The sequence below is a fragment of the Hyperolius riggenbachi genome, chromosome 3 (genome assembly GCF_040937935.1).
Source record: "Hyperolius riggenbachi isolate aHypRig1 chromosome 3, aHypRig1.pri, whole genome shotgun sequence".
NCBI lineage: Eukaryota > Metazoa > Chordata > Amphibia > Anura > Hyperoliidae > Hyperolius > Hyperolius riggenbachi.
The window spans coordinates 465752876-465780638 of NC_090648.1; the positions used below are offsets into that span (position 1 = coordinate 465752876).

The following is a 27763-nucleotide window of genomic DNA, read 5'->3' on the forward strand; positions in this document are numbered from 1 at the left end:
GGACCGTGGGGCCCACTAACTGACTGACTAATCCTGCGAATAAAACGGTTAAACACACGATATTCTGTCTAGCCAACAACAAACAAACAGTAGCGTATCTTCAGAGACCCGGGATCAGTTCTGTGTGTGCTGATAAGCAGGGTAGCGGAAAGTGAATGACTTGGAGAAAGTCGTTTATTCACGCAATATAAATAATTAATATATACAGACAATTTATTAAAAATCACAATTATTAAGACAGTAATAGCCAGTATGAAAAATAAAAGAAGGGAGAAAAAATACTTAGTTCCTGGAAAGATGTCCTTATTGTGGGAAGAATCATAAAGTTCTTGGTTTCAAAGTCCAGAGTTCAGACCAGGTGGATGCCAGCATATCCTCAAGCTGGCATCTCATGAGTTCAAGATGTTTCAGTGTGGAGGACCCTGAGTTTGGCTCCTCTGCCATTCTTATGCCCCTGATTCAGTAGGAGGAAGTGAGGGCGGGCCCACACACCCCCTTAGAACATGAGATGAGTCCTGCCCTTGTCCTGGAGACCAGAAATCATGCCTTAACCATATATGGGCTCTATCTCACAGAACCGTACAGGTCAGGGCAGATTTACTAATATTTTCAGGTCTGCCTCGATGTACCCAGCAGTCTGATACCAAACATGAGGGGTGGGACCCCTGTGGTACCATTAGGGCACTGTTGAACTGCCTAACGGGCAGTCTTTACCTCAGAAGGTTCTGAAATGTTCTCAGAACCAACGCCAGGCAGGGCCCTACCTGCTCTGTTAGTTTGGAGGGTCTGCCAGCCTGGCAACACAGAAAATATGATACATATAGCAGTTTATGGAATATGAGAGACCCCTGGGATTTATACCAGGTCATTCCCAGGCAAAGGTTCTTTGAAGTTGGCAGCAGCAAGCCACATGTCGGCTCCCTGCTGGGAAAAGGAGTCGGAGTGTCTGAGTTTCCTCACTCTAAATTGGTTCTGTCATGGTGTTTGTCACCTTATACCTGATGGATGGGCCATCAGCACAGCTTGAAGCCAGGGACTCTCTGGGCCCAGGCTCATTAGCATATCAAAAGGGCCAACCAGCATTTAGGCTGGGGCTCTCTCTCTGCTGAGAAAAGACTGCAGCTGCCCCTACACACTCAACCCGGATTGTACCGTTTTGAAGCGCAATCGATGCAGGGAATCGAGTGCGATTGCTTTTTCTTCACGGTCGTCCAGGACGCGCCTGCGTCCCCGCAATCGTCCGTGACAGCCCTCCCCCTTGTCCGTGGCTTAGCCACTCATGCGCAAGATGTGTGGCGGCGCCGCTAACCTGGCTGACGGGCCTCGAGTTGCCGGTACGGCGGGAAAACCTATTGGAGCCTGTGGCTCGGTTCCCCTGGACCGGTCGCGGTCTGCTACCCTCAGGGTTGACACAACATGGACCGTTCTGGACAGGGCGTTTGCGCCACTGCAGTCGGACGTGGTGCCTGCCGGGACTGCTGACAACGGGCAGTGGGTTGGTTAGGTCAACAGCCAGCCCACGCAGGGTTCCCCTGCTGAGTGGCTGTGGACCTAAGGGAACCCCGCGGGAATCCCTGGACCTTCCCAGCTCCTGACAGACGGCACATGCCCTGCAGTAGTTTGCTACATCCCTGTTCATCCGGGGCCAATAAAACTGGTTCCGAATACCGGCGAGTGTCTTGCGGACACCCGAGTGCCCTGTCAGAGGATTACCATGTGCGGATTTCAGCACATGTCCCCTGAACGCACTCGGGACCACAAGCCACTTGGTATTCGCGTGGGATCTACCTGTAGGGGGCTGTACAGACTCACTGTACAGTCTCCCACCTTCCCAGTACACCTTGAAAGCGGCCCCGTCTGCGAGGGGCTCAGCGGCTTGCTGCCTGAGCACCTCCAGGCTTGGGTCACTTTGTAGTGCAGCTGAGAATACGGCGCTGTCAGTTTCAGCCAACTGGCTCATGTCACACGAGGCCAGCGGCTGAGAGGTCTCATCCCTGCGGTCAGAGGAGGGGGAGGAGGCCGGAACCCCCTCCACCTGTTCTGAGCCCAGGTTCTGAGCAGTGCAGCTGCGCGGTACTGCTAGCACCGGTACACTGTCAGAATGGCACAGACGGACAGTACTCAAATCATCATTGCATGCAGTAATGATATTGACAGGTATAGACATTTTTTCATTACAGATAGGTTGTACAGTAAACTCAGGTACAGTTACAGCATTATCATAACAGACAGTCTGTACATCAAACTCAGGTGCCTTTGAAGCAGGCACTATTGAACCTGGTACCCTTGAACTGGGCACATTCAACCCACCTCCCCCTGGTGCTCCCCCAAGTGTATAAAGTACCTGGTGGTGGGTGGAGAGTCCGTCTCCTTCCGTGAGCGACAAGGCGGTCGTGGCAGGTTCATAGTAGGACACAAGCTTGCCCAAATCAGTCCCTAGCAACACAGGGACTGGGAGATCCTTCATAACCCCAACAACCCTTTCGTGGACCCCTCCCACTCCCCAATCCAGCTTCACTCTGGCGTGGGCTATGTGGAAAAGGGTGCCCTCTACTCCAGTAAGGGCAAGGGATCGGCTGGAGCTGATGCTCTCCTTTGGCACAAGATGTGAGTGAACTAACGTGATGTCAGCTCCGGTGTCTCGAAATCCGGTGACAACTTTGCCGTTCACTCTAACAAGTTGCTGCTGGTCGGTTCGGTCGCGGATTTCCAGGACAAAATCGGATGATCCAGGCTGTGGTTCGCTGGCGGGCTGCCTCTGCTGTGGGTGAGGTGCAGGTGATGCAGATGATCCAGGTGCTGGTGGTGTCTGTCTCCGCTCCGGACAGTCGAATTTCATGTGTCCGGGCTGGCGGCAGTAGTGACAGGTGACCTCTCCAGGCGCTGCGGGCCTGGGTGCAGCAGCTGCGCTGGGTGGCCTCTGTGGCGGACGGCTCACAGGGGCAGGAGGGTCTGCCGAGGTATTGGGCTGACCTCCTCTCCAGCTGGATGGGACAGTTCTGCGTGTATCAGCCACCCGGGTAGTTGCAAAAGTCTCAGCAAGGTCTGCAGCGACAGTGGCTGAAGCCGGCCTGCGTTCTAACACAAACTGTCGTACATCAGCAGGGCAAATGTTCAGAAATTGTTCCAGGACTATCAAGTCCTCCAGGACATCATAAGACCCTTTGGTGAGGCCTAGAGTCCACTGCCGGAGTGTGGTGAGCAAGCTGCTGGCCACATCTCGGTACGAATCAGAAGGCTTTTTCTGCCAGGCCCTAAACTTTTTCCGATAGGCTTCTGGCGTCAGCTGGTACTTAGTAATGATAGCGTCTTTTATAGCAGCATAATCATTATCCTTTTCCGCAGGCAATTCTGCGAAAGCATCAAGCGCTTTGTAGCGCAGCAACGGTGTCAGATGTCTGGCCCACTGGTCTTGGGACAGACGATACTGACGGCATGCTTTTTCAAAAGACCGCAAAAACAAGTCAATGTCAGTGTCTTTTTCAATATTAGCAAATTTAAATTTTGCACTTACGGGTGCTGCAGCTCCTTCAGCAGGGAGGCTGGGCGGTGAACTCCGGCTGGCCTGTTGCACCTTTGCCATGTTGAGCTCATGCTGTCGTCTCTCCCGCGCCTCTGCGGCATCCCTCTCCGCGTGGCGTTCAGCAGCAGCAGCAGCAGCTTTGCGTTCTGCAGATTGGCGCTCCCGTTCCTCTCGTGCTTCCATGTACTGCATGTACTTTTCCAGGTCAGTCTCCATCAGCTTTTGTAATGCCTGCTGCATTACCGGGTCAGCACCCATGGACAGTCCAGTACTGGCCAGTTCCGGGCGAGTAATGTCAGAAACTCTGGGATTGGGGTCCATACTGACAGTCTCTGGCGTAACTGTTGCAACAGGGCCCGCAGGATGCTCAACCTCTGTACGCCTAAGATCTTCAGCCTCTGGTTCCCCTTGATTGTCAGATGGGCTGGTATCCACCTCAGCGGACACTCCCGGCTCCCGCAGTTGCTGGGCATCCCATCTGGACAAGTCTGCTATCAGGTCCCGTTTTGTCTTGCGGAGGATGCCAATGCCCCTCTCTTCGCAAAGATTTTCCAGGTCTGCTAGGCACATGTTTTGGTAGTTCCCGGACATTTCCATGCCAAATAAAATAAAACTTTGGGGAAGGGGTACTGGCTACACAGTCTCTCTGTATATATAAAAAATATATTGCCTTCCAGCTACACCAACGAATTAGTTCGTTTCTCGATAGCGCTAGCGCTATCGCAGATACTTTCAGCACAACACAGATCCCAACCGCTGCCTAACACTGTCACAGGAGCTCTAGTGGCTGACCGCACTTAGCCTTCTAAACGATGCCAGCGCACAGATCGTGCGAACTCTGGTCGCCGTCAATGCGCAGGAACCGTTAAGAATTGGCCGCGGACAAACCAGGAGGGCGCCTGTGAGATACGGGTGATTACCACGTCACCTACTGGTTCAGAGTAAACTGCCACCACCGCGGTTACTATGGGACCGTGGGGCCCACTAACTGACTGACTAATCCTGCGAATAAAACGGTTAAACACACAATATTCTGTCTAGCCAACAACAAACAAACAGTAGCGTATCTTCAGAGACCCGGGATCAGTTCTGTGTGTGCTGATAAGCAGGGTAGCGGAAAGTGAATGACTTGGAGAAAGTCGTTTATTCACGCAATATAAATAATTAATATATACAGACAATTTATTAAAAATCACAATTATTAAGACAGTAATAGCCAGTATGAAAAATAAAAGAAGGGAGAAAAAATACTTAGTTCCTGGAAAGATGTCCTTATTGTGGGAAGAATCATAAAGTTCTTGGTTTCAAAGTCCAGAGTTCAGACCAGGTGGATGCCAGCATATCCTCAAGCTGGCATCTCATGAGTTCAAGATGTTTCAGTGTGGAGGACCCTGAGTTTGGCTCCTCTGCCATTCTTATGCCCCTGATTCAGTAGGAGGAAGTGAGGGCGGGCCCACACACCCCCTTAGAACATGAGATGAGTCCTGCCCTTGTCCTGGAGACCAGAAATCATGCCTTAACCATATATGGGCTCTATCTCACAGAACCGTACAGGTCAGGGCAGATTTACTAATATTTTCAGGTCTGCCTCGATGTACCCAGCAGTCTGATACCAAACATGAGGGGTGGGACCCCTGTGGTACCATTAGGGCACTGTTGAACTGCCTAACGGGCAGTCTTTACCTCAGAAGGTTCTGAAATGTTCTCAGAACCAACGCCAGGCAGGGCCCTACCTGCTCTGTTAGTTTGGAGGGTCTGCCAGCCTGGCAACACAGAAAATATGATACATATAGCAGTTTATGGAATATGAGAGACCCCTGGGATTTATACCAGGTCATTCCCAGGCAAAGGTTCTTTGAAGTTGGCAGCAGCAAGCCACATGTCGGCTCCCTGCTGGGAAAAGGAGTCGGAGTGTCTGAGTTTCCTCACTCTAAATTGGTTCTGTCATGGTGTTTGTCACCTTATACCTGATGGATGGGCCATCAGCACAGCTTGAAGCCAGGGACTCTCTGGGCCCAGGCTCATTAGCATATCAAAAGGGCCAACCAGCATTTAGGCTGGGGCTCTCTCTCTGCTGAGAAAAGACTGCAGCTGCCCCTACACACTCAACCCGGATTGTACCGTTTTGAAGCGCAATCGATGCAGGGAATCGAGTGCGATTGCTTTTTCTTCACGGTCGTCCAGGACGCGCCTGCGTCCCCGCAATCGTCCGTGACAGCCCTCCCCCTTGTCCGTGGCTTAGCCACTCATCCGCAAGATGTGTGGCGGCGCCGCTAACCTGGCTGACGGGCCTCGAGTTGCCGGTACGGCGGGAAAACCTATTGGAGCCTGTGGCTCGGTTCCCCTGGACCGGTCGCGGTCTGCTACCCTCAGGGTTGACACAACATGGACCGTTCTGGACAGGGCGTTTGCGCCACTGCAGTCGGACGTGGTGCCTGCCGGGACTGCTGACAACGGGCAGTGGGTTGGTTAGGTCAACAGCCAGCCCACGCAGGGTTCCCCTGCTGAGTGGCTGTGGACCTAAGGGAACCCCGCGGGAATCCCTGGACCTTCCCAGCTCCTGACAGACGGCACATGCCCTGCAGTAGTTTGCTACATCCCTGTTCATCCGGGGCCAATAAAACTGGTTCCGAATACCGGCGAGTGTCTTGCGGACACCCGAGTGCCCTGTCAGAGGATTACCATGTGCGGATTTCAGCACATGTCCCCTGAACGCACTCGGGACCACAAGCCACTTGGTATTCGCGTGGGATCTACCTGTAGGGGGCTGTACAGACTCACTGTACAGTCTCCCACCTTCCCAGTACACCTTGAAAGCGGCCCCGTCTGCGAGGGGCTCAGCGGCTTGCTGCCTGAGCACCTCCAGGCTTGGGTCACTTTGTAGTGCAGCTGAGAATACGGCGCTGTCAGTTTCAGCCAACTGGCTCATGTCACACGAGGCCAGCGGCTGAAAGGTCTCATCCCTGCGGTCAGAGGAGGGGGAGGAGGCCGGAACCCCCTCCACCTGTTCTGAGCCCAGGTTCTGAGCAGTGCAGCTGCGCGGTACTGCTAGCACCGGTACACTGTCAGAATGGCACAGACGGACAGTACTCAAATCATCATTGCATGCAGTAATGATATTGACAGGTATAGACATTTTTTCATTACAGATAGGTTGTACAGTAAACTCAGGTACAGTTACAGCATTATCATAACAGACAGTCTGTACATCAAACTCAGGTGCCTTTGAAGCAGGCACTATTGAACCTGGTACCCTTGAACTGGGCACATTCAACCCACCTCCCCCTGGTGCTCCCCCAAGTGTATAAAGTACCTGGTGGTGGGTGGAGAGTCCGTCTCCTTCCGTGAGCGACAAGGCGGTCGTGGCAGGTTCATAGTAGGACACAAGCTTGCCCAAATCAGTCCCTAGCAACACAGGGACTGGGAGATCCTTCATAACCCCAACAACCCTTTCGTGGACCCCTCCCACTCCCCAATCCAGCTTCACTCTGGCGTGGGCTATGTGGAAAAGGGTGCCCTCTACTCCAGTAAGGGCAAGGGATCGGCTGGAGCTGATGCTCTCCTTTGGCACAAGATGTGAGTGAACTAACGTGATGTCAGCTCCGGTGTCTCGAAATCCGGTGACAACTTTGCCGTTCACTCTAACAAGTTGCTGCTGGTCGGTTCGGTCGCGGATTTCCAGGACAAAATCGGATGATCCAGGCTGTGGTTCGCTGGCGGGCTGCCTCTGCTGTGGGTGAGGTGCAGGTGATGCAGATGATCCAGGTGCTGGTGGTGTCTGTCTCCGCTCCGGACAGTCGAATTTCATGTGTCCGGGCTGGCGGCAGTAGTGACAGGTGACCTCTCCAGGCGCTGCGGGCCTGGGTGCAGCAGCTGCGCTGGGTGGCCTCTGTGGCGGACGGCTCACAGGGGCAGGAGGGTCCCTCGAGGTATTGGGCTGACCTCCTCTCCAGCTGGATGGGACAGTTCTGCGTGTATCAGCCACCCGGGTAGTTGCAAAAGTCTCAGCAAGGTCTGCAGCGACAGTGGCTGAAGCCGGCCTGCGTTCTAACACAAACTGTCGTACATCAGCAGGGCAAATGTTCAGAAATTGTTCCAGGACTATCAAGTCCTCCAGGACATCATAAGACCCTTTGGTGAGGCCTAGAGTCCACTGCCGGAGTGTGGTGAGCAAGCTGCTGGCCACATCTCGGTACGAATCAGAAGGCTTTTTCTGCCAGGCCCTAAACTTTTTCCGATAGGCTTCTGGCGTCAGCTGGTACTTAGTAATGATAGCGTCTTTTATAGCAGCATAATCATTATCCTTTTCCGCAGGCAATTCTGCGAAAGCATCAAGCGCTTTGTAGCGCAGCAACGGTGTCAGATGTCTGGCCCACTGGTCTTGGGACAGACGATACTGACGGCATGCTTTTTCAAAAGACCGCAAAAACAAGTCAATGTCAGTGTCTTTTTCAATATTAGCAAATTTAAATTTTGCACTTACGGGTGCTGCAGCTCCTTCAGCAGGGAGGCTGGGCGGTGAACTCCGGCTGGCCTGTTGCACCTTTGCCATGTTGAGCTCATGCTGTCGTCTCTCCCGCGCCTCTGCGGCATCCCTCTCCGCGTGGCGTTCAGCAGCAGCAGCAGCAGCTTTGCGTTCTGCAGATTGGCGCTCCCGTTCCTCTCGTGCTTCCATGTACTGCATGTACTTTTCCAGGTCAGTCTCCATCAGCTTTTGTAATGCCTGCTGCATTACCGGGTCAGCACCCATGGACAGTCCAGTACTGGCCAGTTCCGGGCGAGTAATGTCAGAAACTCTGGGATTGGGGTCCATACTGACAGTCTCTGGCGTAACTGTTGCAACAGGGCCCGCAGGATGCTCAACCTCTGTACGCCTAAGATCTTCAGCCTCTGGTTCCCCTTGATTGTCAGATGGGCTGGTATCCACCTCAGCGGACACTCCCGGCTCCCGCAGTTGCTGGGCATCCCATCTGGACAAGTCTGCTATCAGGTCCCGTTTTGTCTTGCGGAGGATGCCAATGCCCCTCTCTTCGCAAAGATTTTCCAGGTCTGCTAGGCACATGTTCTGGTAGTTCCCGGACATTTCCATGCCAAATAAAATAAAACTTTGGGGAAGGGGTACTGGCTACACAGTCTCTCTGTATATATAAAAAATATATTGCCTTCCAGCTACACCAACGAATTAGTTCGTTTCTCGATAGCGCTAGCGCTATCGCAGATACTTTCAGCACAACACAGATCCCAACCGCTGCCTAACACTGTCACAGGAGCTCTAGTGGCTGACCGCACTTAGCCTTCTAAACGATGCCAGCGCACAGATCGTGCGAACTCTGGTCGCCGTCAATGCGCAGGAACCGTTAAGAATTGGCCGCGGACAAACCAGGAGGGCGCCTGTGAGATACGGGTGATTACCACGTCACCTACTGGTTCAGAGTAAACTGCCACCACCGCGGTTACTATGGGACCGTGGGGCCCACTAACTGACTGACTAATCCTGCGAATAAAACGGTTAAACACACGATATTCTGTCTAGCCAACAACAAACAAACAGTAGCGTATCTTCAGAGACCCGGGATCAGTTCTGTGTGTGCTGATAAGCAGGGTAGCGGAAAGTGAATGACTTGGAGAAAGTCGTTTATTCACGCAATATAAATAATTAATATATACAGACAATTTATTAAAAATCACAATTATTAAGACAGTAATAGCCAGTATGAAAAATAAAAGAAGGGAGAAAAAATACTTAGTTCCTGGAAAGATGTCCTTATTGTGGGAAGAATCATAAAGTTCTTGGTTTCAAAGTCCAGAGTTCAGACCAGGTGGATGCCAGCATATCCTCAAGCTGGCATCTCATGAGTTCAAGATGTTTCAGTGTGGAGGACCCTGAGTTTGGCTCCTCTGCCATTCTTATGCCCCTGATTCAGTAGGAGGAAGTGAGGGCGGGCCCACACACCCCCTTAGAACATGAGATGAGTCCTGCCCTTGTCCTGGAGACCAGAAATCATGCCTTAACCATATATGGGCTCTATCTCACAGAACCGTACAGGTCAGGGCAGATTTACTAATATTTTCAGGTCTGCCTCGATGTACCCAGCAGTCTGATACCAAACATGAGGGGTGGGACCCCTGTGGTACCATTAGGGCACTGTTGAACTGCCTAACGGGCAGTCTTTACCTCAGAAGGTTCTGAAATGTTCTCAGAACCAACGCCAGGCAGGGCCCTACCTGCTCTGTTAGTTTGGAGGGTCTGCCAGCCTGGCAACACAGAAAATATGATACATATAGCAGTTTATGGAATATGAGAGACCCCTGGGATTTATACCAGGTCATTCCCAGGCAAAGGTTCTTTGAAGTTGGCAGCAGCAAGCCACATGTCGGCTCCCTGCTGGGAAAAGGAGTCGGAGTGTCTGAGTTTCCTCACTCTAAATTGGTTCTGTCATGGTGTTTGTCACCTTATACCTGATGGATGGGCCATCAGCACAGCTTGAAGCCAGGGACTCTCTGGGCCCAGGCTCATTAGCATATCAAAAGGGCCAACCAGCATTTAGGCTGGGGCTCTCTCTCTGCTGAGAAAAGACTGCAGCTGCCCCTACACACTCAACCCGGATTGTACCGTTTTGAAGCGCAATCGATGCAGGGAATCGAGTGCGATTGCTTTTTCTTCACGGTCGTCCAGGACGCGCCTGCGTCCCCGCAATCGTCCGTGACAGGTATATGTATTGTTTAGGTGTCATAAGTAGGGATAAAGTTATTGCTGATTAAATAGGGACATAGCTAAAACGTCGAAACTGCTCTGGTCCATAAGGGGGAAACAAGGTCTGGATGCGAAGTGGTTAATTACCCCAAGTATTGCAAAGCCACATCCACCTGTATTTCCCTTCTCTCACCTATGTATTACAAAACCACACCCACCTGTACCCACCCCTCTTCGTCCATGTAATGCAGAGCCACATTCACCTGTACTCATCAGCCCCCACCCTCATAATGAAAAGCCACACCCTCACAAATTACCCACCGCCCACCGACACAATGTGAAGCCTCTCACCTGTATCATCCCACGGCTGATCAGCTCTCTGGTGGTAAAATAGAAGGACCCATTCTCATAGAGCTCTCCATTCCAGTCCTGACGGCGAGGCCGATGCCGGGGGTCAAAGTTCTCTGCCACGGTTATCTCTCCTGCACAATTAAAGCAACTAAGTTATCTGGCAAACTCCTACAAATACCAAGACACCTTTAGATACATCCCTTACACCACATGGACACTTAGCTTTTCAAATAATGAAACAGCAGGCTTAATGCCAACTTTCCAAAAAGATAAAGGATTGAACATCATTCTAATCAGTAGCCAATACCCCCTTTCCCATGATAAATCTTTACCTATTCTCAAATAGCTCATCAGGGGTGGTCTGTGTGGCTGATATTGTGGTGAAACCCCTTCCACAGTATGATGTCATGACCAAGGTCCTGACAGTTTCCAGTCTGAGAGCCTTGTTCCATTGTGGGAAATAACAGCTTTTTCCAATTGCCAAGTAAGCAGTATCTTTCTCTGTGCATAAAGATCACCTGGAAAAACTATCGGCGCCAGCAAGGGTTTAAACAAATGACCGCTGCTGAGGATAAAACCAGGGCTGTGGAGTCGGAACAATTTTGGCAACCAGGAGTCAGTGGTTTCAATATACTGAGGAGTCAGAGTCGGAAGACTTCTGAACCAAATCCATAGCCTTTGTAAAAATTAGACTAAGGAGTCGGAGTAATTTTGGGTACCTGAAGTCAGAGTCAGTGGTTTCATAAACTGAGGAGTCGGATGATTTTTGTACCGACTCCGTAGCCCTGGATAAAACAATGTCCAAAGTCTACAAGTAGTTTTTCATCTCGGATCCGCTTTACGAAGAGGGAAGCCTCTGAATCCTACAGAGGCTTGCCACGTCCTCCTGGAGACCACAACAGAACATATCAAACAAGAGCTTGTCGGGATTCTGAACGCGATTGTGCTCCTCTTTATGCACTGCGCCTCTGCGAGTATGGCCACGCCTCCGCAGTAGGCCAAAGCTACTTGTCCACTAGCGACTTTGTGCTACTGGCATGGTCATACTCAAATGCGTGCAGCACAGGCGCACTGACGCATAAAAAGGAGCATGGTGCGAATCTTCAGGAGGTTCCTGGGCAGCGGTGGTAGGGGCAAAGAGGACACGGGAAGCCTTTCCAGGATCCAGAGGCTTCCTGAGGTTTTTTGGGGCCAAAGGTGCATTTGTATGGGATGTTCGTTACTGAGAATTCTATGCACGGGGGAGATATTGCTTGCTTGGCAGTTGGAAAAAGACGTTATTTTACACAATGCAACAAGGTTCACAGACAGGAACCTCCCCACTCTCCACTCCAACACCAACCTCCCTCTTTCTTAACACTAACCTCTCCCTCTCCACTCCAACACTAACCTCCACCTCTCCTAACACTAGCCTCTCCTCTTAGATTCCTAACACCAACCATCCCCTGTCCTGTCCTGTAATAACACTAACCTCACCCCTCTCCACTTCTAACACTAACATCCCTCTCCTAACACCAACCCCTCTCCCGTCTCTACTCCTAACCACTCCTCCCCTTCCACTCCTAACGCTAATCTCCATCTCTCCACTCCTAACTCTAACCTCCCCCCTCGTAGAGAAGATAGATTTCAGCAATGTCCTTACAAAAGACGGATGTCTTCCACCCCTCTTACCAGTAGAAAACCCTTCCTAAAAAGATGGATTATCACTTTTTACCCCATATATGGAAAACTGAGCATTAGGACGATAACTTGAATCTCACCTGGTCTTTTCACCTCCTTCCATCGGAACATGTGATGTCTAACTACTGCAAACACAGACTCATAGCCTTGATTACGAATCAGGTCCACCACCTTGATGAGGTCACTGGGGTGGAGACAGGGAGACGTAGCCTGGATATTCCCGACAATATCTACCTCTGCAGAGGAAAATCATCACAGCGTTAGCAAGGTTTTGTACAGCAAGAAAACACTGCGGTTCTGCAGTAGATAAACAGCAGAGATTAGCCTGCAGCAACGTAAAAGGGTCCACATAGAGGAAAACACAGTATGGTATCAGATGAGCAGAAGCACGGTGCTGAATTAAGTAAATGCATTAATACTCCTTAAAAAGGTCTTATAGATCATCATCAGCATCTCATTCTTTTGTTATAAGTGTATATCTGGCTGCCAAAGTTTTACGATCATCTGCTCCTTCTCCACAGGCACAAGGTAAATAATCCACAACGATACAAGTAAATAATGCCCACTTTGAAGACCTAAAAATGGCGGCCATTTAAAGTGTTACTATCGGGCATAAAATCAATTATTTACTTTTAGCTGGTAAATAAGTAATAAGGATGCTAACCAGGCAATCCAAAAGTTAAAATCACTATTACTTTTCTTGTTGATAAATGATCATTCCCCAGTTTACCTGACTCTTATTTGGTACACAAAAAGGAAGTTGCAGGGCATGCTGGGTTGTCCTTTTTTGCTCCTGTACAAGCCAATCAGGCTGCATTAGTTAAGTCTGAGGGGAAGTACAGAAGCCTCTTTCCCTCCTGTTTTCCCCTCCCACACCTTTGTTCCTCTCTGATTGGTCAATATTTCTCCTGCTGAGACAATGCACTTTCTATAGTGCGGGTAAATCAGGCAGAGGAGAGTAAGGGAGAAAATGACATCAGGATTGGCTTCAAAATAGCCACAGTTAAAAATGGGAAATGCTAAGAAGGATTTTCTCTTTTTTTACTGTAGAAAAAAATCACTAAAATCAAAAACGTGAACAGTGCAATACATATGTTATGTAAGAAGACCAAGTTTTTATCCAATTATATATGTTTTGTGTTTTTTTTTCCCCCCTGAGATAGTATGGCTGACAGCTCCTCTTTAAAGTGAACCTCCGGACTAAAAATCAACTCAGCAGCACTGAAAAGGCCTGGTGTTTCTTTAACAGTTTCACAGCATCAGAACTTTGTTTCTCTTATACAAGCCTCATTTTTAGCTGCACAGAAGAAAACTGCCCGGGCTTTTTTCCCCTGATGCTGTGCAAAGCATGATGGGATTTCTGATGTTGTTGTTCTCGTTCTGCTGTTTTGGTGCAATTTTTTTTTTTTTTACATTTTGATCTTGACATTTGGAGCCTAGCGTGAGCAGCTGGGGGGGGGGGGGGGGGGGTAATCAGGACACAGGACAGTTGGAATTGTGTCTCCTGCTCCCTGTCACCTCCTTTCAACCAAAAAGATGGCTGCCCCCATGACAAAGATGGCAGCCCCCATGAATCACAAACATTTGCCTGTTCTTTTAAAACAGGGTGGGTAAGAGATTATACTACCTATCTATTCTAATTAACATAACTAATGTAACTTGATGACAGTATGCTTGTTTAGGCTGAAGTTCCCCTTTAAACATACCCGTTTCCAGGACTCCTTCAGGTCACCTCAGTGGGAGTGTCCTTAAGCACCTCCTCCATCTATATGGCCATTCCAGACCAGCTAAAGGTTGATAAAGCCAGTTCAGGCCTGCCCTCTCCTAGAAGGGTGCATATAAGGAAAAAAAAAGACCTTGTAAGGGAGGGGAGGGCCTGACCTACTCTTTCAGCAACTATACATGGTGTAGTTTGATTTCAGAGTGCATAGTGTATGAGATGTCAGTGAAACCCTTTAGATAATCAATAGTAGTCTAATGCTGGGATTACACGTTACTTTTTTGTGTTCGATTCGTCATGCGATCTATTAGCCATTCGATTTCCTGCTGAATTCTCTTATCTTCCACTCATTTTTCTAATCTTTTTTCCATTCACTTCTATGAGAAATCGAGCGGAAAAGAATCGAGCGGAACATCGGACATGTCGGAATTTTATCATCGAAGGCATCTATCGGAACGATTCTTAGAAAAAAAAACGTAACGCGTGATCCCAGCATAATGAAAACAATTTTGTGTAATATTGGGCTGCTGATTCCAGCTTAATTACACTGAAAGCTATAGTTTCCTTTTTTGTGACTGAAAATGCACTTTTAGGATTTGTTCACACAAAGGGTAGCCATACATGGTACAATTTTTCATTTTTTTTTTCGATTAGTTAATTTAGTTCGATTATTCCGGTAGATCGAATATAAAGATTTTTCCAGCATGTCCGATCTGATGTTTCTCGAAAAAAAACGGGATAATCGTTCGGGAAAAAAAAATATTTTCAACTTTCATTCGATTATTTAGATCGAATAAATGGGATAATCAAACGTTTTTATTGTACCATGTATGGCCACCATAAGAGCGATTTCGCCCTTTTATTTAGCACTGGCAATTTTAAAAATTGCCTTTAAAAGCGCTTGTGCAATGTTAGCATATGTGAGTGTTCTCACATGAGCGATGTGCTTTCTATCCAATCGCAAACACGGCTCCTGCACCATTTTCTGAGTGTTTGCGATTCAATAAAAAAGTATAGGGAAATCGCAAAGTGCTTGAAAAAGCACTTTGAATTGCGATTTCCAAGTAGGCTACCTGATCCGGTGCCGCTCCTGTGGGCCGCACTTTCGTGACCTATAGGTCATGACACTATAGGAGAAACTGTGTGTCTCTTACAGCATGCAGGGAGGCGGGCAAGCGGCAGGGGGTGCGGCCAGGGAGAGAGAGCTGCCCAATGGCAACTCTGGAAACCCTGCAGGAATGCCCCTGGTGGGCGTTTTGAACAGGAAATCCCTCTTTACCTCTGAAATAGCAACAAATATTGTCGTTGATCTCGGGGGACTATAGCGCGGCAGTGTGGGGACACAGAGGCATGTCATGAGGCAGAGAACATGCCTCTGTGTCTCCATCTGTCCCCCCCCCCCCCCCCGAAGATCCACCTGGGTTCGCTTTAAAAAACCAGAGCAATTTTCACCCCCTTCCATTCATGCGGCTATCACTTTATTACTACTTATCACCAGGGCTGTGGAGTCGGAGCAATTTTGGGTGCCTGGAGTCAGAGTTGGGAAAAAATGCACCAACTCCGACTCCTAATGAATTTGTAACTAATTAAAATAGAAAATATGATAAAATGTTCTATTTCTCAGATAATAGTCATTAAAAATAATGTATATATACAGTAATAGCTGTGTTCAGTCCACAAAAATCAAATAAACCAATCAAAATTAGTTACTTGTGCTGCTTCAATAAAGCAGTCCCCGTATTTTTAAAGTCAGATATACACATCCGATTGTGATTGTATATATGTGTACACAGGAATCTCTTATATATACAAAATAACATCTATGCTGTAAGTATAAAGCCTGATGTGTAGCCGTGTCACTAATAGAGATGGTCAATGAGATGGAAATCATTCTGCACTGATGCTAGTTTATGCAAATGTAAATTTGCTCATGAAATCAAATAATTTGATATGTTGTTAAAATTTGGTTTGGTGACTACAAATTAAAGGGTACCTGAGACAGATGAAAAGAAAAGTTTTATACATACCTGGGGCTTCCTCCAGCCCCCTTCAGGCTAATCAGTCCCTCGCTGTCCTCCACCACCCGGATCTTCTGCTATGAGTCCTGGCAATTCAGCCAGTCAGCGCAGTCTGGCCGCGTGCCGCTTCCACAGCCAGGAACATTCTGCACCTGCGCAACAGTGCTGCGCAGGAGTAGTACGCTCCCGGCGGCGGAGTGTGTGCATGCGGACTACGCCCGACTGGCTCAAGTACCTGGACTCATAGCAGAAGATCCAGGTGGCGGAGGTGGACAGCGAGGGACTGATTAGCCTGAAGGGGGCTGGAGGAAGCCCCAGGTATGTATAAAACTTTAATTTCATCTGTCTCAGGTTTACTTTGTTACACATTAGTACTATACTCTACATATGCACTCCCTACAGAGCTGCAGCGAATCCACTGAGAATGTTGTGCACATTGAACACAGAGGTGTTGTCTATCACCCATAATCCTGGTTCAGATTGTGCATGAAGAATGTGTAATAGAGGAAGAATCTCCTTATTCCCCTGCAGAGTACCTGCACATCATTCTTACATATACCCACAGTTACATTGCCTAGGGCCTGATAGATGTTTTTTGTTCCGGTCTGTACCTTTTACAAGTACTCTTACCAAGGACTAGTTTTAGTCTAAAGTGAATAAATATGGCAGTCTACATATCCTTCTCACTTCAGTTGTCTTGTAAAATTCCTAATCGTTGGCAGTTAAGAGACGAATTCCACGTTACATACTGTTAATCAACAAAATTGTAATATGCAAATTAGAGGAGTCGGAGTCGAGGAATCCTAAACTGAGGAGTCGGAGTCGGTGGATTTTTGGACCGACTCCACAGCCCTGCTTATCACAACGAAACAATCAATATCTTGGGTTTTTTTTGCCACCAATTAGGCTTTCCTTGGGGGGTATATTTTGCTAAGAACTATAATATTCTAAACGTATTTTAACAGGAAAAAGAAGAATTTTTTTTTGTTTAAGTTCATTATTTCTCAGTTTTCACCCATTGTAGTTTTAAAATAATACATGCTACCGTAATTAAAACCCACACATTTTATTTGCCCATTTGTCCCGGTTACTGCAAAGTTTACATTTTTTCCCCTAGTACAATGTATGGCGCCAATATTTCATTTGGAAATAAAGGTGCACGTTTTCAGTTTTGCGTCCATCACTAATTAAAAGCACAATATTTATAAATTAACAGCAATATACCCTCTTGACATACATGTTAAAAAAAAGTTCAGTCCCTAAGGTAAATGTATTTATGTTCCCCCCCTCCCCACCCTATTGTAATTTTTTTTCTTAAAACATTTTTGGGCAACTATTGGGGAGTGTGGAAGGCAAGGGGTTAATTAAAAAAGTAAAAAAAAAATAGGTCTTTTTATTTAGGAAAAAAAAAAATGTTGATTGTAATTTTACTTTTTGGCCACAAGATGTCCTCGCGCATAACTTCCATATGTCACAGCACCCTCCTCCCCCTCTAGCGCCCCATGTCCTCCGTTCTGCTCAGCCGTAATACTTGACTGAGCAGAAAGTCGATTGGGTGGAAAGGAAGTGTCGGATCTTCCTCCTCTCTTCCCGTCCTCCCCGCACTCGTAGCTTATAGTTCCTGATCGGAGTTACTGCACATAGCGCGCAGGAGACCTGCGCTGTTCAGGCTTGTAGGCAGCACGGTGGCACAGTGGTTAGTGCTCTTGCACACCGGTTTCTTCCCATATTTCAAAAACAGCCAGATACAGTGGGTTGCAATTGTATTCGGCTCCCTTGAAGTTTTCCACATTTTGTCACATTACTGCCACAAACATGCATCAATTTTATTGGAATTCCACGTGAAAGACCAACACAAAATGGTGTACATGTGAGTAGTGGATCGAAAATCATACATCATTCCAAACATTTTTTTACAAATAAATAACTGCAAGGTGGGGTGTGCGTAATTATTCGGCCCCCTGAGTCAATACTTTGTAGAACCACCTTTTGCTGCAATTACAGCTGCCAGTCTTTTAGGGTATGTCTCTACCAGCTTTGCACATCTAGAGACTGAAATCCTTGCCCATTCTTCTTTGCAAAACAGCTTCAGCTCAGTCAGATTGGATGGACAGCGTTTTTGAACAGCAGTTTTCAGATCTTGCCACAGATTCTCGATTGGATTTAGATCTGGACTTTGACTGGGCCATTCTAACACATAGATATGTTTTGTTTTAAACCATTCCATTGTTGCCCTGTCTTTATGTTTAGGGTCATTGTCCTGCTGGAAGGTGAACCTCCGCCCCAGTCACAAGTCTTTTGCAGACTCCAAGAGGTTTTCTTCCAAGATTGCCCTGCATTTGGCTCCATCCATCTTCCCATCAACTCTGACCAGCTTCCCTGTCCCTGCTGAAGAGATGCACCCCCCGAGCATGATGCTGCTACCACCATATTTGACAGTGGGGATGGTGTGTTCAGAGTGATGTGCAGTGTTAGTTTTCAGCCACACGTAGCGTTTTGCATTTTGGCCAAAAAGTTCCATTTTGGTCTCATCTGACCAGAGCACCTTCTTCCACATGGTTGCTGTGTCCCCCACATGGCTTGTGGCAAACTGCAAACGGGACTTCTTATGCTTTCTGTTAACAATGCCTTTCTTCTTGCCACTCTTCCATAAAGGCCAACGTTGTACAGTGCATGACTAATAGTTGTCCTATGGACAGAGAGTCTCCCACCTGAGCTGTAGATCTCTACAGCTCGTCCAGAGTCACCATGGGCCTCTTGACTGCATTTCTGATCAGTGCTCTCCTTGTTCGGCCTGTGAGTTTAGGTGCATGGCCTTGTCTTGGTAGGTTTACACTTGTGCCATACTCCTTCCATTTCTGAATGATCGCTTGAACAGTGCTCCGTGGGATGTTCAAGGCTTTGGAAATCTTTTTGTAGCCTAAGCCTGCTTTAAATTTCTCAATAACTTGACCCCTGACCCATCTTGTGTGTTCTTTGGACTTCACGGTGTTGTTGCTCCCAATATTCTCTTAGACAACCTCTGAGGCCCTCACAGAGCAGCTGTATTTGTACTGACATTAGATTACACACAGGTGCACTCTATTTAGTCATTAGCACTCATCAGGCAATGTCTATAGGCAACTGACTGCACTCAGATCAAAGGGGGCTGAATAATTATGCACACATCACTTTGCAGTTATTTGTAAAAAAAATGTTTGGAATCATGTATGATTTTCGTTCCACTTCTCATGTGTACACCACTTTGTATTGGTCTTTCATGTGGAATTCCAATAAAATTGATGCATGTTTGTGGCAGTAATATGACAAAATGTGGAAAACTTCAAGGGGGCCGAATACTTTTGCAACCCACTGTAAGTTAATTGGCTTCCCCCTAAAATTGACCCTAGACTACGATACATACACTACATGATACATACATAGATATATGACTATGGTAGGTACTGGATTGTGAGCCCCTCTGAGGGACAGTTAGTGACAAGACTCTGTATAGCGCTGCGGAAGATGTTGGCGCTAAATAAATATTAAAAATAAATTATTAATAATAATAATAATTATAAGTAATTTGAGGTCAGAACGAACGTGTACTACTATACACAGCAGAGAGAGCAGCGTTTTTATAAGAAAGTGAATGGCTTCCTCTCATTTCAGGTTACAGACTCATCCAGTGACATGCTGATGAATAAGTGAATAGATCTCAGAGAGCGAACAAGGTCAGGAACTATCATTAACAATCATGTCAATATTTCAGTGCGTAGCACGCCCAAGTATGTGTAACCGTGTGTAATTAGAGGCAGAGGATTGACAGGTAGGATTGTCAGAAGGGAGACAGCAATAGCAGCCTCCATATTTCTGGTTTCCTCTAAATGAAAGAACCTAGATGACTGTCATATCATGCTGCCATTTATAAACAGGTTTACCAAACAGATTCTGACTACTGGGCTCCTCCTCCCCAGTACATGCGGAATCTTTCAGTATCAGATATATCAGAAAGACTGACAGCAATTTCCATCATTGCCTCACAGAGCCTGCTGCTCAACCATAATTTAGTGGCGCTCCCATGATTCCGTGGCGCTCTCCCATGAGTCAGTGCCGCTTGCCACTCTCCCATGATTCAGTGCCACTTTCCCACGATTTGGTGCTGCTCTCCCATGATTCAGTGCCGCTCTCCCGTGATGCTGGTCTCCCATGATTCAGTGCCGCTGTCCCATGAATCAGCACCATTCTCCCATGAGTCAGTGCCACTCTCCCATGGTGCTGGTCTCCCAGGATTCAGTGGCGCTCTTCCAGGATTCAGTGGAGCTCTCCCAGGATTCAGTGGCACCCTCTGGTTGCTTTGGACTCAATGTTAGAAATAGGCCTAGCTAAAAAGCATTAGTATACCCCACACTGCATACCTACCATAAACTATGTACAGGTAGTCCCCGGTTAATGAACGAGATACGGACTGTAGGTTTGTTCTTAACCTGAAACTGTTCTTAAGTCAGATCATTGTGCCATCTCTGTCCCTTGTACCTCCTCTGTGCCCCCAGTGTCCCCCTCTGTGTCACAACTGCCCTCTGTACCTGCTTATACAAGTTTAACAGCCATTTTTTTCTTTGAATTTTTTAAATCGATTTTCTCAAAAACTACAAGTCCAATTTAAAAAAAAAAATGTTTGACTTGTTCCCATGGAAACACAAAATCCATGCCGTTCGTATCGACGGGTCGTTTGTAAGTTGGGCATTCCTAAGTCGGGAACTACCTGTATTAATGTTGAAATACAGTACAATAATTAAACTAAATTTAAGACTAAGGACAGATGTAACTTAATGTAAAAGTAGATTTTGCATCCTGCAAGGCCAGGGCTTTTGTTTCTGGTTGTTTGAGACTTCTGGTTAACAGAGTTCTGCATAACAGGGTTTTTACTGTAATAAAACAGAACTGTATTGCAGGGCAGTTTCTAGGCTTAATTGCTCCCAAGGCGAGGGTGTAAAACTTGCCACTACCCTGTGGGCTCAAGAACGTTATTTGAGATTCAGTATTTAGGCCCCCATATAGGTAGTCAGGTATAGGTGCCCCAGTATAGGTTAGCTAGGTAAAGGTGCCCCAGTATAGGTTAACCAGGTATAGTTTGCTCCCCTATAGGTTAGCCAGGTATAGGTGCCCAAGTAAAGGTTAGCCAGGTACAGGGAGTGCAGAATTATTAGGCAAATTAGTATTTTGACCACATCATCCTCTTTATGCATGTTGTCTTACTCCAAGCGGCATAGGCTCGAAAGCCTACAACCAATTAAGCATATTAGGTGATGTGCATCTCTGTAATGAGAAGGGGTGTGGTCTAATGACATCAACACCCTATATCAGGTGTGCATAATTATTAGGCAACTTCCTTTCCTTTGGCAAAATGGGTCAAAAGAAGGACTTGACAGGCTCAGAAAAGTCAAAAATAGTGAGATATCTTGCAGAGGGATGCAGCACTCTTAAAATTGCAAAGCTTCTGAAGCGTGATCATCGAACAATCAAGCGTTTCATTCAAAATAGTCAACAGGGTCGCAAGAAGCGTGTGGAAAAACCAAGGCGCAATATAACTGCACATGAACTGAGAAAAGTCAAGCGTGCAGCTGCCAAGATGCCACTTGCCACCAGTTTGGCCATATTTCAGAGCTGCAACATCACTGGAGTGCCCAAAAGCACAAGGTGTGCAATACTCAGAGACATGGCCAAGATAAGAAAGGCTGAAAGACGACCACCACTGAACAAGACACACAAGCTGAAACGTCAAGACTGGGCCAAGAAATATCTCCAGATTTTTCTAAGGTTTTATGGACTGATGAAATGAGAGTGAGTATTGATGGGCCAGATGGATAGCAAGGTGGAGGTGGAGTACTGGTTTGGGCTGGTATCATCAAAGATGAGCTTGTGGGGCCTTTTCGGGTTGAGGATGGAGTCAAGCTCAACTCCCAGTCCTACTGCCAGTTTCTGGAAGACACCTTCTTCAAGCAGTGGTACAGGAAGAAGTCTGCATCCTTCAAGAAAAACATGATTTTCATGCAGGACAATGCTCCATCACACGCGTCCAAGTACTCCACAGTGTGGCTGGCAAGAAAGGGTATAAAAGAAGAAAAACTAATGACATGGCCTCCTTGTTCACCAGATCTGAACCCCATTGAGAACCTGTGGTCCATCATAAAATGTGAGATTTACAAGGAGGGAAAACAGTACACGTCTATGAACAGTGTCTGGGAGGCTGTGGTTGCTGCTGCAAGCAATGTTGATGGTGAACACTGACAGAATCCATGGATGGCAGGCTTTTGAGTGTCCTTGCAAAGAAAGGTGGCTATATTGATCTCTGATTTGTTTTTGAATGTCAGAAATGTATATTTGTGAATGTTGAGATGTTATATTACTTTCACTGGTAAAAATAAATAATTGAAATGGGTACAGATTTGTTTTTTGTTAAGTTGCCTAATAATTATGCACAGTAATAGTCACCTGCACTCAGATATCCCCCTAAAATAGCTAAAACTAAAAACAAACTAAAAACTACTTTCAAAAATATTCAGCTTTGATATTAATGAGTTTTTTGGGTTCATTGAGAACATGGTTGTTGTTCAATAATAAAATTATTCCTCAAAAATACAACTTGCCTAATAATTCTGCACTCCCTGTAGGTTAGCCAGGTATAAATGTCCACAGTAACCATGTATTGGATGGTAGATTTTTTAAAAGTTTATTTGTATTACGTGAAGAAAATGATCAGTTCTCGTTTGATTTTTGGAGATACAGGCAGTTGGAGCATTTTTAATGCAGATGGCCATACACTTATAGATTTGTAGCAGATCGAAATCAGCCACAAATCGATCGATAGAATCGATTTCATAGAATTGATCGATCACTGAAATCAACCAGTGTATGGGCCCCTTGAGAATATAAAAACAATTGGTGACCTTTCTGGGTTTGAAAAATGTTTTGTGTTAAGCTCCTAGTCATAAAATCTCTTTGTTTTACAAATTGTTACTCCATGACTCAAATTATGATTTTCCTGGTTATTTTTCAGAAGTGGGAGGAGGATCTGGGAGCTCCAATTAGTGCCTCGCAAGGGGAAAAATAAATAGTATTTTATCTCATGTTTCTTCAGTGAGCTCTAGCTGTGTTTCCCAACCCTGTCCTCAAGGCCCACCAATGGTGCATGTTTTGTTGAAAATCAGTAGTTAATCAGCTCTGCTGAGACACCAATTACCTCACCTGTGCATGTTTGTGGTTTTCTGCAAAACATGGACTGTTGCTGAGCCTTGAGGACAGGGTTGAGGAACTCTGCTCTAAGGCAAACGAAACCAATTTTAAAGGTTTTGGCTAAATGGTATAGGACTACCGCTAAATTGGCTTTGATATATCCGGAGGTTGATGATAAATGTTGGAGGGGTTATGGGTTACACTATTACATATATTTTGGGGGTGCCCACGGTTAAAGTCTTTTTGGGATGGAGTTCTTTTGAATATTAACAGGGTAGTTATTCACCAAATTAAAAATGATCTATTAGAGGTGCTGTCCTTACATGTCAGTGGGTAGGTATAAAAAGTCTGTGTTGCCTCAGTTGCTTATTGCAGCCAAAATGTTGATTCCAGTTAATTGGAGATGCCCAGATCCTCCTCTGTGTGATTGGGTCAAAAAGGTGTTCATAAAAGTTACGGAGGAACAGATTGCTTTACAATTGGATAGGTGGGAGAACATTTGCTCTAAATAAATGGGCTGGATGGAATTTATAGACGGAAGAATACAGAGATTGAGGGCTGCACAGTGGCATAGTGGATAGCACTCTTGCCTTGCAGCGCTGTGTCCCCGGTTCAAATCCAACCCAGGTCAACATCTGCAAGGAGTTTGCATGTTCTCCCTGCGTCTGCGTGGGTTTCCTGCTGGCACTCTGGTTTCCTCCCACATCACAAAAACATACAGATAAATTAAATTGGCTTCCCTCTAAAATTGGCCCTAATCTATGATACATGCACTACATGATACATACTAAAACATATGACTATGGTAGGGGTTAGATTGTGAGCTCCTCTGAGGGACAAGACAATATACTCTGTAAAGGAGAGGAGAGGGAGACAATCGGCACTGCTTCTATTGCTATTTAATCCAAAGTGCGGTGGAACACATGTAAACAATCCAATACAGTGTATCTTCAAATTGTGGCATCAAAAATATTCATTCAACGTAGAACCGCAGATTTTGCATGAAACGGCTGTAAGGCTATCTGTGCCCAGCACCCACCGCCACCACACCACCTCAGACAATGGTATGTTCATGCATGTTTACGTTGAATTAATATTTTTGATGCCACAATTTGAAGATACACTGTATTGGATTGTTTACATGTGTTCCACCGCACTCTGAATTACATAGCAATAGAAGCAGTGCCGATTGTCTCCCTCTCCTCTCCTTTATTGTATTGCAACTCCTAATCAGCCAGAGCACGCTATCAATACCAGAAGTGTGGATGAAGAGGTGTGTGTTATATGCTATATCCTTTCAAATTCAGCGCAAATACTGTAGTGCCGACGCTTTTCTTCTTCTGTCACAGACAATATACTCTGTTAAGCACTGCGGAAGATGTCGGCACTACATAAATACTAAATTATTATTACTGTTAAGGGATCTGGGGGAGGGGGTGTGGTTATGTTGTTTTTTTAAGTTAGTTTTGGTTGCAAATTTATTTTTATTCTGGTTTACGGTTTTGATATATTTTTTTCGTATTAATAAATCCTGGTATAGGTGCCCCACTATAGGTTAGACATTTATAGGTGCCCCCAGTATAGGCTAGCCAGGTATAAGTGTTCCTGGTATAGGCTGCACTATAGGCTAGCCAAGTATAAGTGCCCCAGTATAGGTTGGCCAGGTATAGGTACCCCCATACAGCTAGCCAGGTATGAGTGTCCCCAATATAGGTTAGCCCGCTATAGGTTAGACAGGTACCCCCATACAGCTAGCCAGGTATGAGTGTCCCCAATATAGGTTAGCCCGCTATAGGTCCCCCACTATAGGTTAGACAGGTACCCCCAGTACAGCTAGCCAGGTATAAGTGTCTCCAATATAGGTTAGCCAGGTATAGGCGGGCCACTATAGGCTAGCCAGGTATAGTGCCCCAGTCCAGTATAGGTTGGCAAGGTATAGGTACTCCCAGTACAGCTAGCCAGGTATAAGCGTCCCCGGTATAGGTTAGCCAGGTATAGGTGCCCCAACATAGAACAGAGCAGCCGGTGGTATGTGAACTCATGGAGCCCTGAAGAGGTCAGTTTTTACTCTGACTGCTGCCATAAATCTTTGCAATGGAGGGGGAGCACGGAGGTGGGGGGGTTCAAGGAGATGGAGGGAGGAGCCAGGCCCTCCTCCCTGCAGTTGAGTCCCAGTGTACCTGTTGCTCCCCCCTCCATCACTGCGTCCCGAGTAAACACCAGTCCCACCTAGAAACTGGGATGCTCTATTGTACTTGGTTTATTTATTTAACTGGATAGTGTAGAGACGGGACCGACACTCTCACCATGATGTATTTAGTGGTTAATAATACATTCTCTCTCTCTCTCTCCAAAAAAGGAATACTTCTGGACCACTCCCCATTCAAGTAGCTTTATTCTGCTATTATCTGTAGTTGAAACTGTAGGATAAGACTCCAACGCAGCCAGTAGCCTCCACTACGAACCTTCTAAATCACCAGCTGCCTGGCTTAGATGCTTTGATCCCCTCCACTGGAACTCCATTGTCATGGTAAGCACAACATAACAGGTTCTCTTGTAGAACGGGCAAGCATGGGGTGACAGGAAGTAGATGCCGGTTGTACAGATATAGGTCGGGTGAGGAACATTCCATATGGCTAACCTGGGTGATGGTGCAGGAACTCTTGTATGGTCTCCAGTGAAGAAGTTGTATCCAGAGACACCTCTGGGCTCCTCCGATGAACCTGGGCCCCATAATGCTTTGCCACCTTCTCAATTTCATCGCTGTCTGTGGAAACCCAGACGCTGGAACACAGATAGACAAATTATGAAGGAACACTGGAGGTAGTGATGTAAATTTGCACTAGTAGAAAATTATGTGTGCTATGCAGATCACCGTGGTTGACACAGAGATACCAGAGGATGGGAAATCTCTTACTAGCTGTAATTCGGATATTGGCTTCAGTAACCAGCTAACAGCACTGGAGTTTGGCTATTATTTGGCTTTGGTTGAGCACTGGCTCCAGATATCAGCTATTTTATGTTAGTTGTAGGTAGAGAGAGGTAGTGTTAGGTAGGGAAGAGTTAATGTTAGGCGTAGGTAGGGGGTGTTAGTGTTAGGTGTAGGTAGGGGGGAGTGTGACGTCTATGTGGTTCCTGAGAAAAACCACAAATGCGTAATTTGAGTCACAAGCACACATTCCATTGCAAATACCAAAATTATATTTTTAATTCAACCTTGTTTCCTCCTTGGCTCTGCTAGCAATCACCAACAGTTTTTTAAAGCGGGATTGTCACCATCAAAATCAAATTTCAACAGCAACTGGTATGAGTGTATGAAGTGATAAAGATGCTAATCCTGCATTCAAAACTTTTTCTGCAGTTATGGTTTGGAGTTAACACATACCTTAGGAGCACTGGCCCTTTAATAGCCATTGCCATTCATTTGCATGCTGGGGGTTCTTTTTATCTTCAATATATTCCTCATCTTCCCTTAATTTCCCTGTCTAGCTGTAACATGATGCTCTGCTCACTTTTGTTTACACATACAAAAAGGCAGACCGGGCATCAGTCCCTTTGAGTTACTTTATTACAGCATCTTGCCAAAAAGAGTGTTGCAGTAATACATTCGTATATGGTCACAAACGGATGGATCAAACCTGCATTGTTGAGGATGTTTGGGGAGTGCGGGGTGCGGGTGACCAGGGGTGAGTGGACTGCACTACAGCCGTTTCGCGCCCGACTGGCGCTTGTTCACGTGTTTGCGTCCTTGGAAATGGCGGTGCCGGGCGGCTTTCCGGAATATGTCCGTAAGCCACGCCCCCGGCGCACGCCATTGGTCCAATTGGAGTGTCAGGGGGGTGAGGGGTGAAGGGGCGGGGACTCGCCATGACGGCGAGAAGCTAGTAAGTGTCCGGATGAGCCAGCAAAGAAAACAGGCTGCTGGCATTGTCTTAAAGGGACTGTGCATAATAAAACTATTACGTGTGTATGTAAACATTGAAACTTCAAACTTGTGTACATAGAACCACCCTGGATTAAAACAAAAGGTAAACTAATTTGGACATGTGTGTCAAGATTCAGTGGCAAATCAGTTAAAGTGCATAAGACAGTGCATCCTTACATAAGGGCAAACCTATATTGGCATTGCTGCTGTGGAGTGCTTAATAAATCCTCCACATTACCTCAAACTGCGTTTAGCATTACAAACACATATGTTACATAGCTATCCCATTCTTTATTACCCCCCCAAAAAAAACCATAAAAAAAGCTTCCCTAAAAAAAGAGGCCGGGGATGCGACTGTTTTTCCCAAGAGACGAATTAAAAAGGTATATTTACCTTATAATTGGATAAATAGCAACCATTACTTTATTTACACAAGGAGGGGGCCAGAGCAATATCTGTCGGCTCAACATTGCCTGTGGATGGCTATATACTGTGGTCCACCTACGGACATTCTAACATCAATTAGAGGTGTACGGAAACCAAATAGATGAGGATAAGGATAAAGTGGGGGAGGGAAACGAGGTGGAGACAATACCCCAATAGAGAAAAGTCATAAAGTCCAAAGGTGAGGGCCCGT

The 27763-nt window shown here is 46.6% G+C and overlaps 1 protein-coding gene across 2 annotated transcripts in view; it reads right to left on the reverse strand.

Moving 5' to 3' along the window:
• CMAS (cytidine monophosphate N-acetylneuraminic acid synthetase) overlaps positions 1–27763 on the reverse strand; it is a 56230-nt gene that overhangs the window by 10046 nt on the left and 18421 nt on the right. For both annotated transcript variants that reach the window (XM_068277945.1, XM_068277944.1), the window contains exons 2-4: positions 25843–25985; positions 12329–12484; positions 10569–10699 (exon numbers count right to left, since the gene is read on the reverse strand). In XM_068277945.1, the coding sequence (XP_068134046.1) occupies positions 10569–10699; positions 12329–12484; positions 25843–25985 (430 nt within the window). The remainder of the gene's footprint in view (positions 1–10568; positions 10700–12328; positions 12485–25842; positions 25986–27763) is intronic.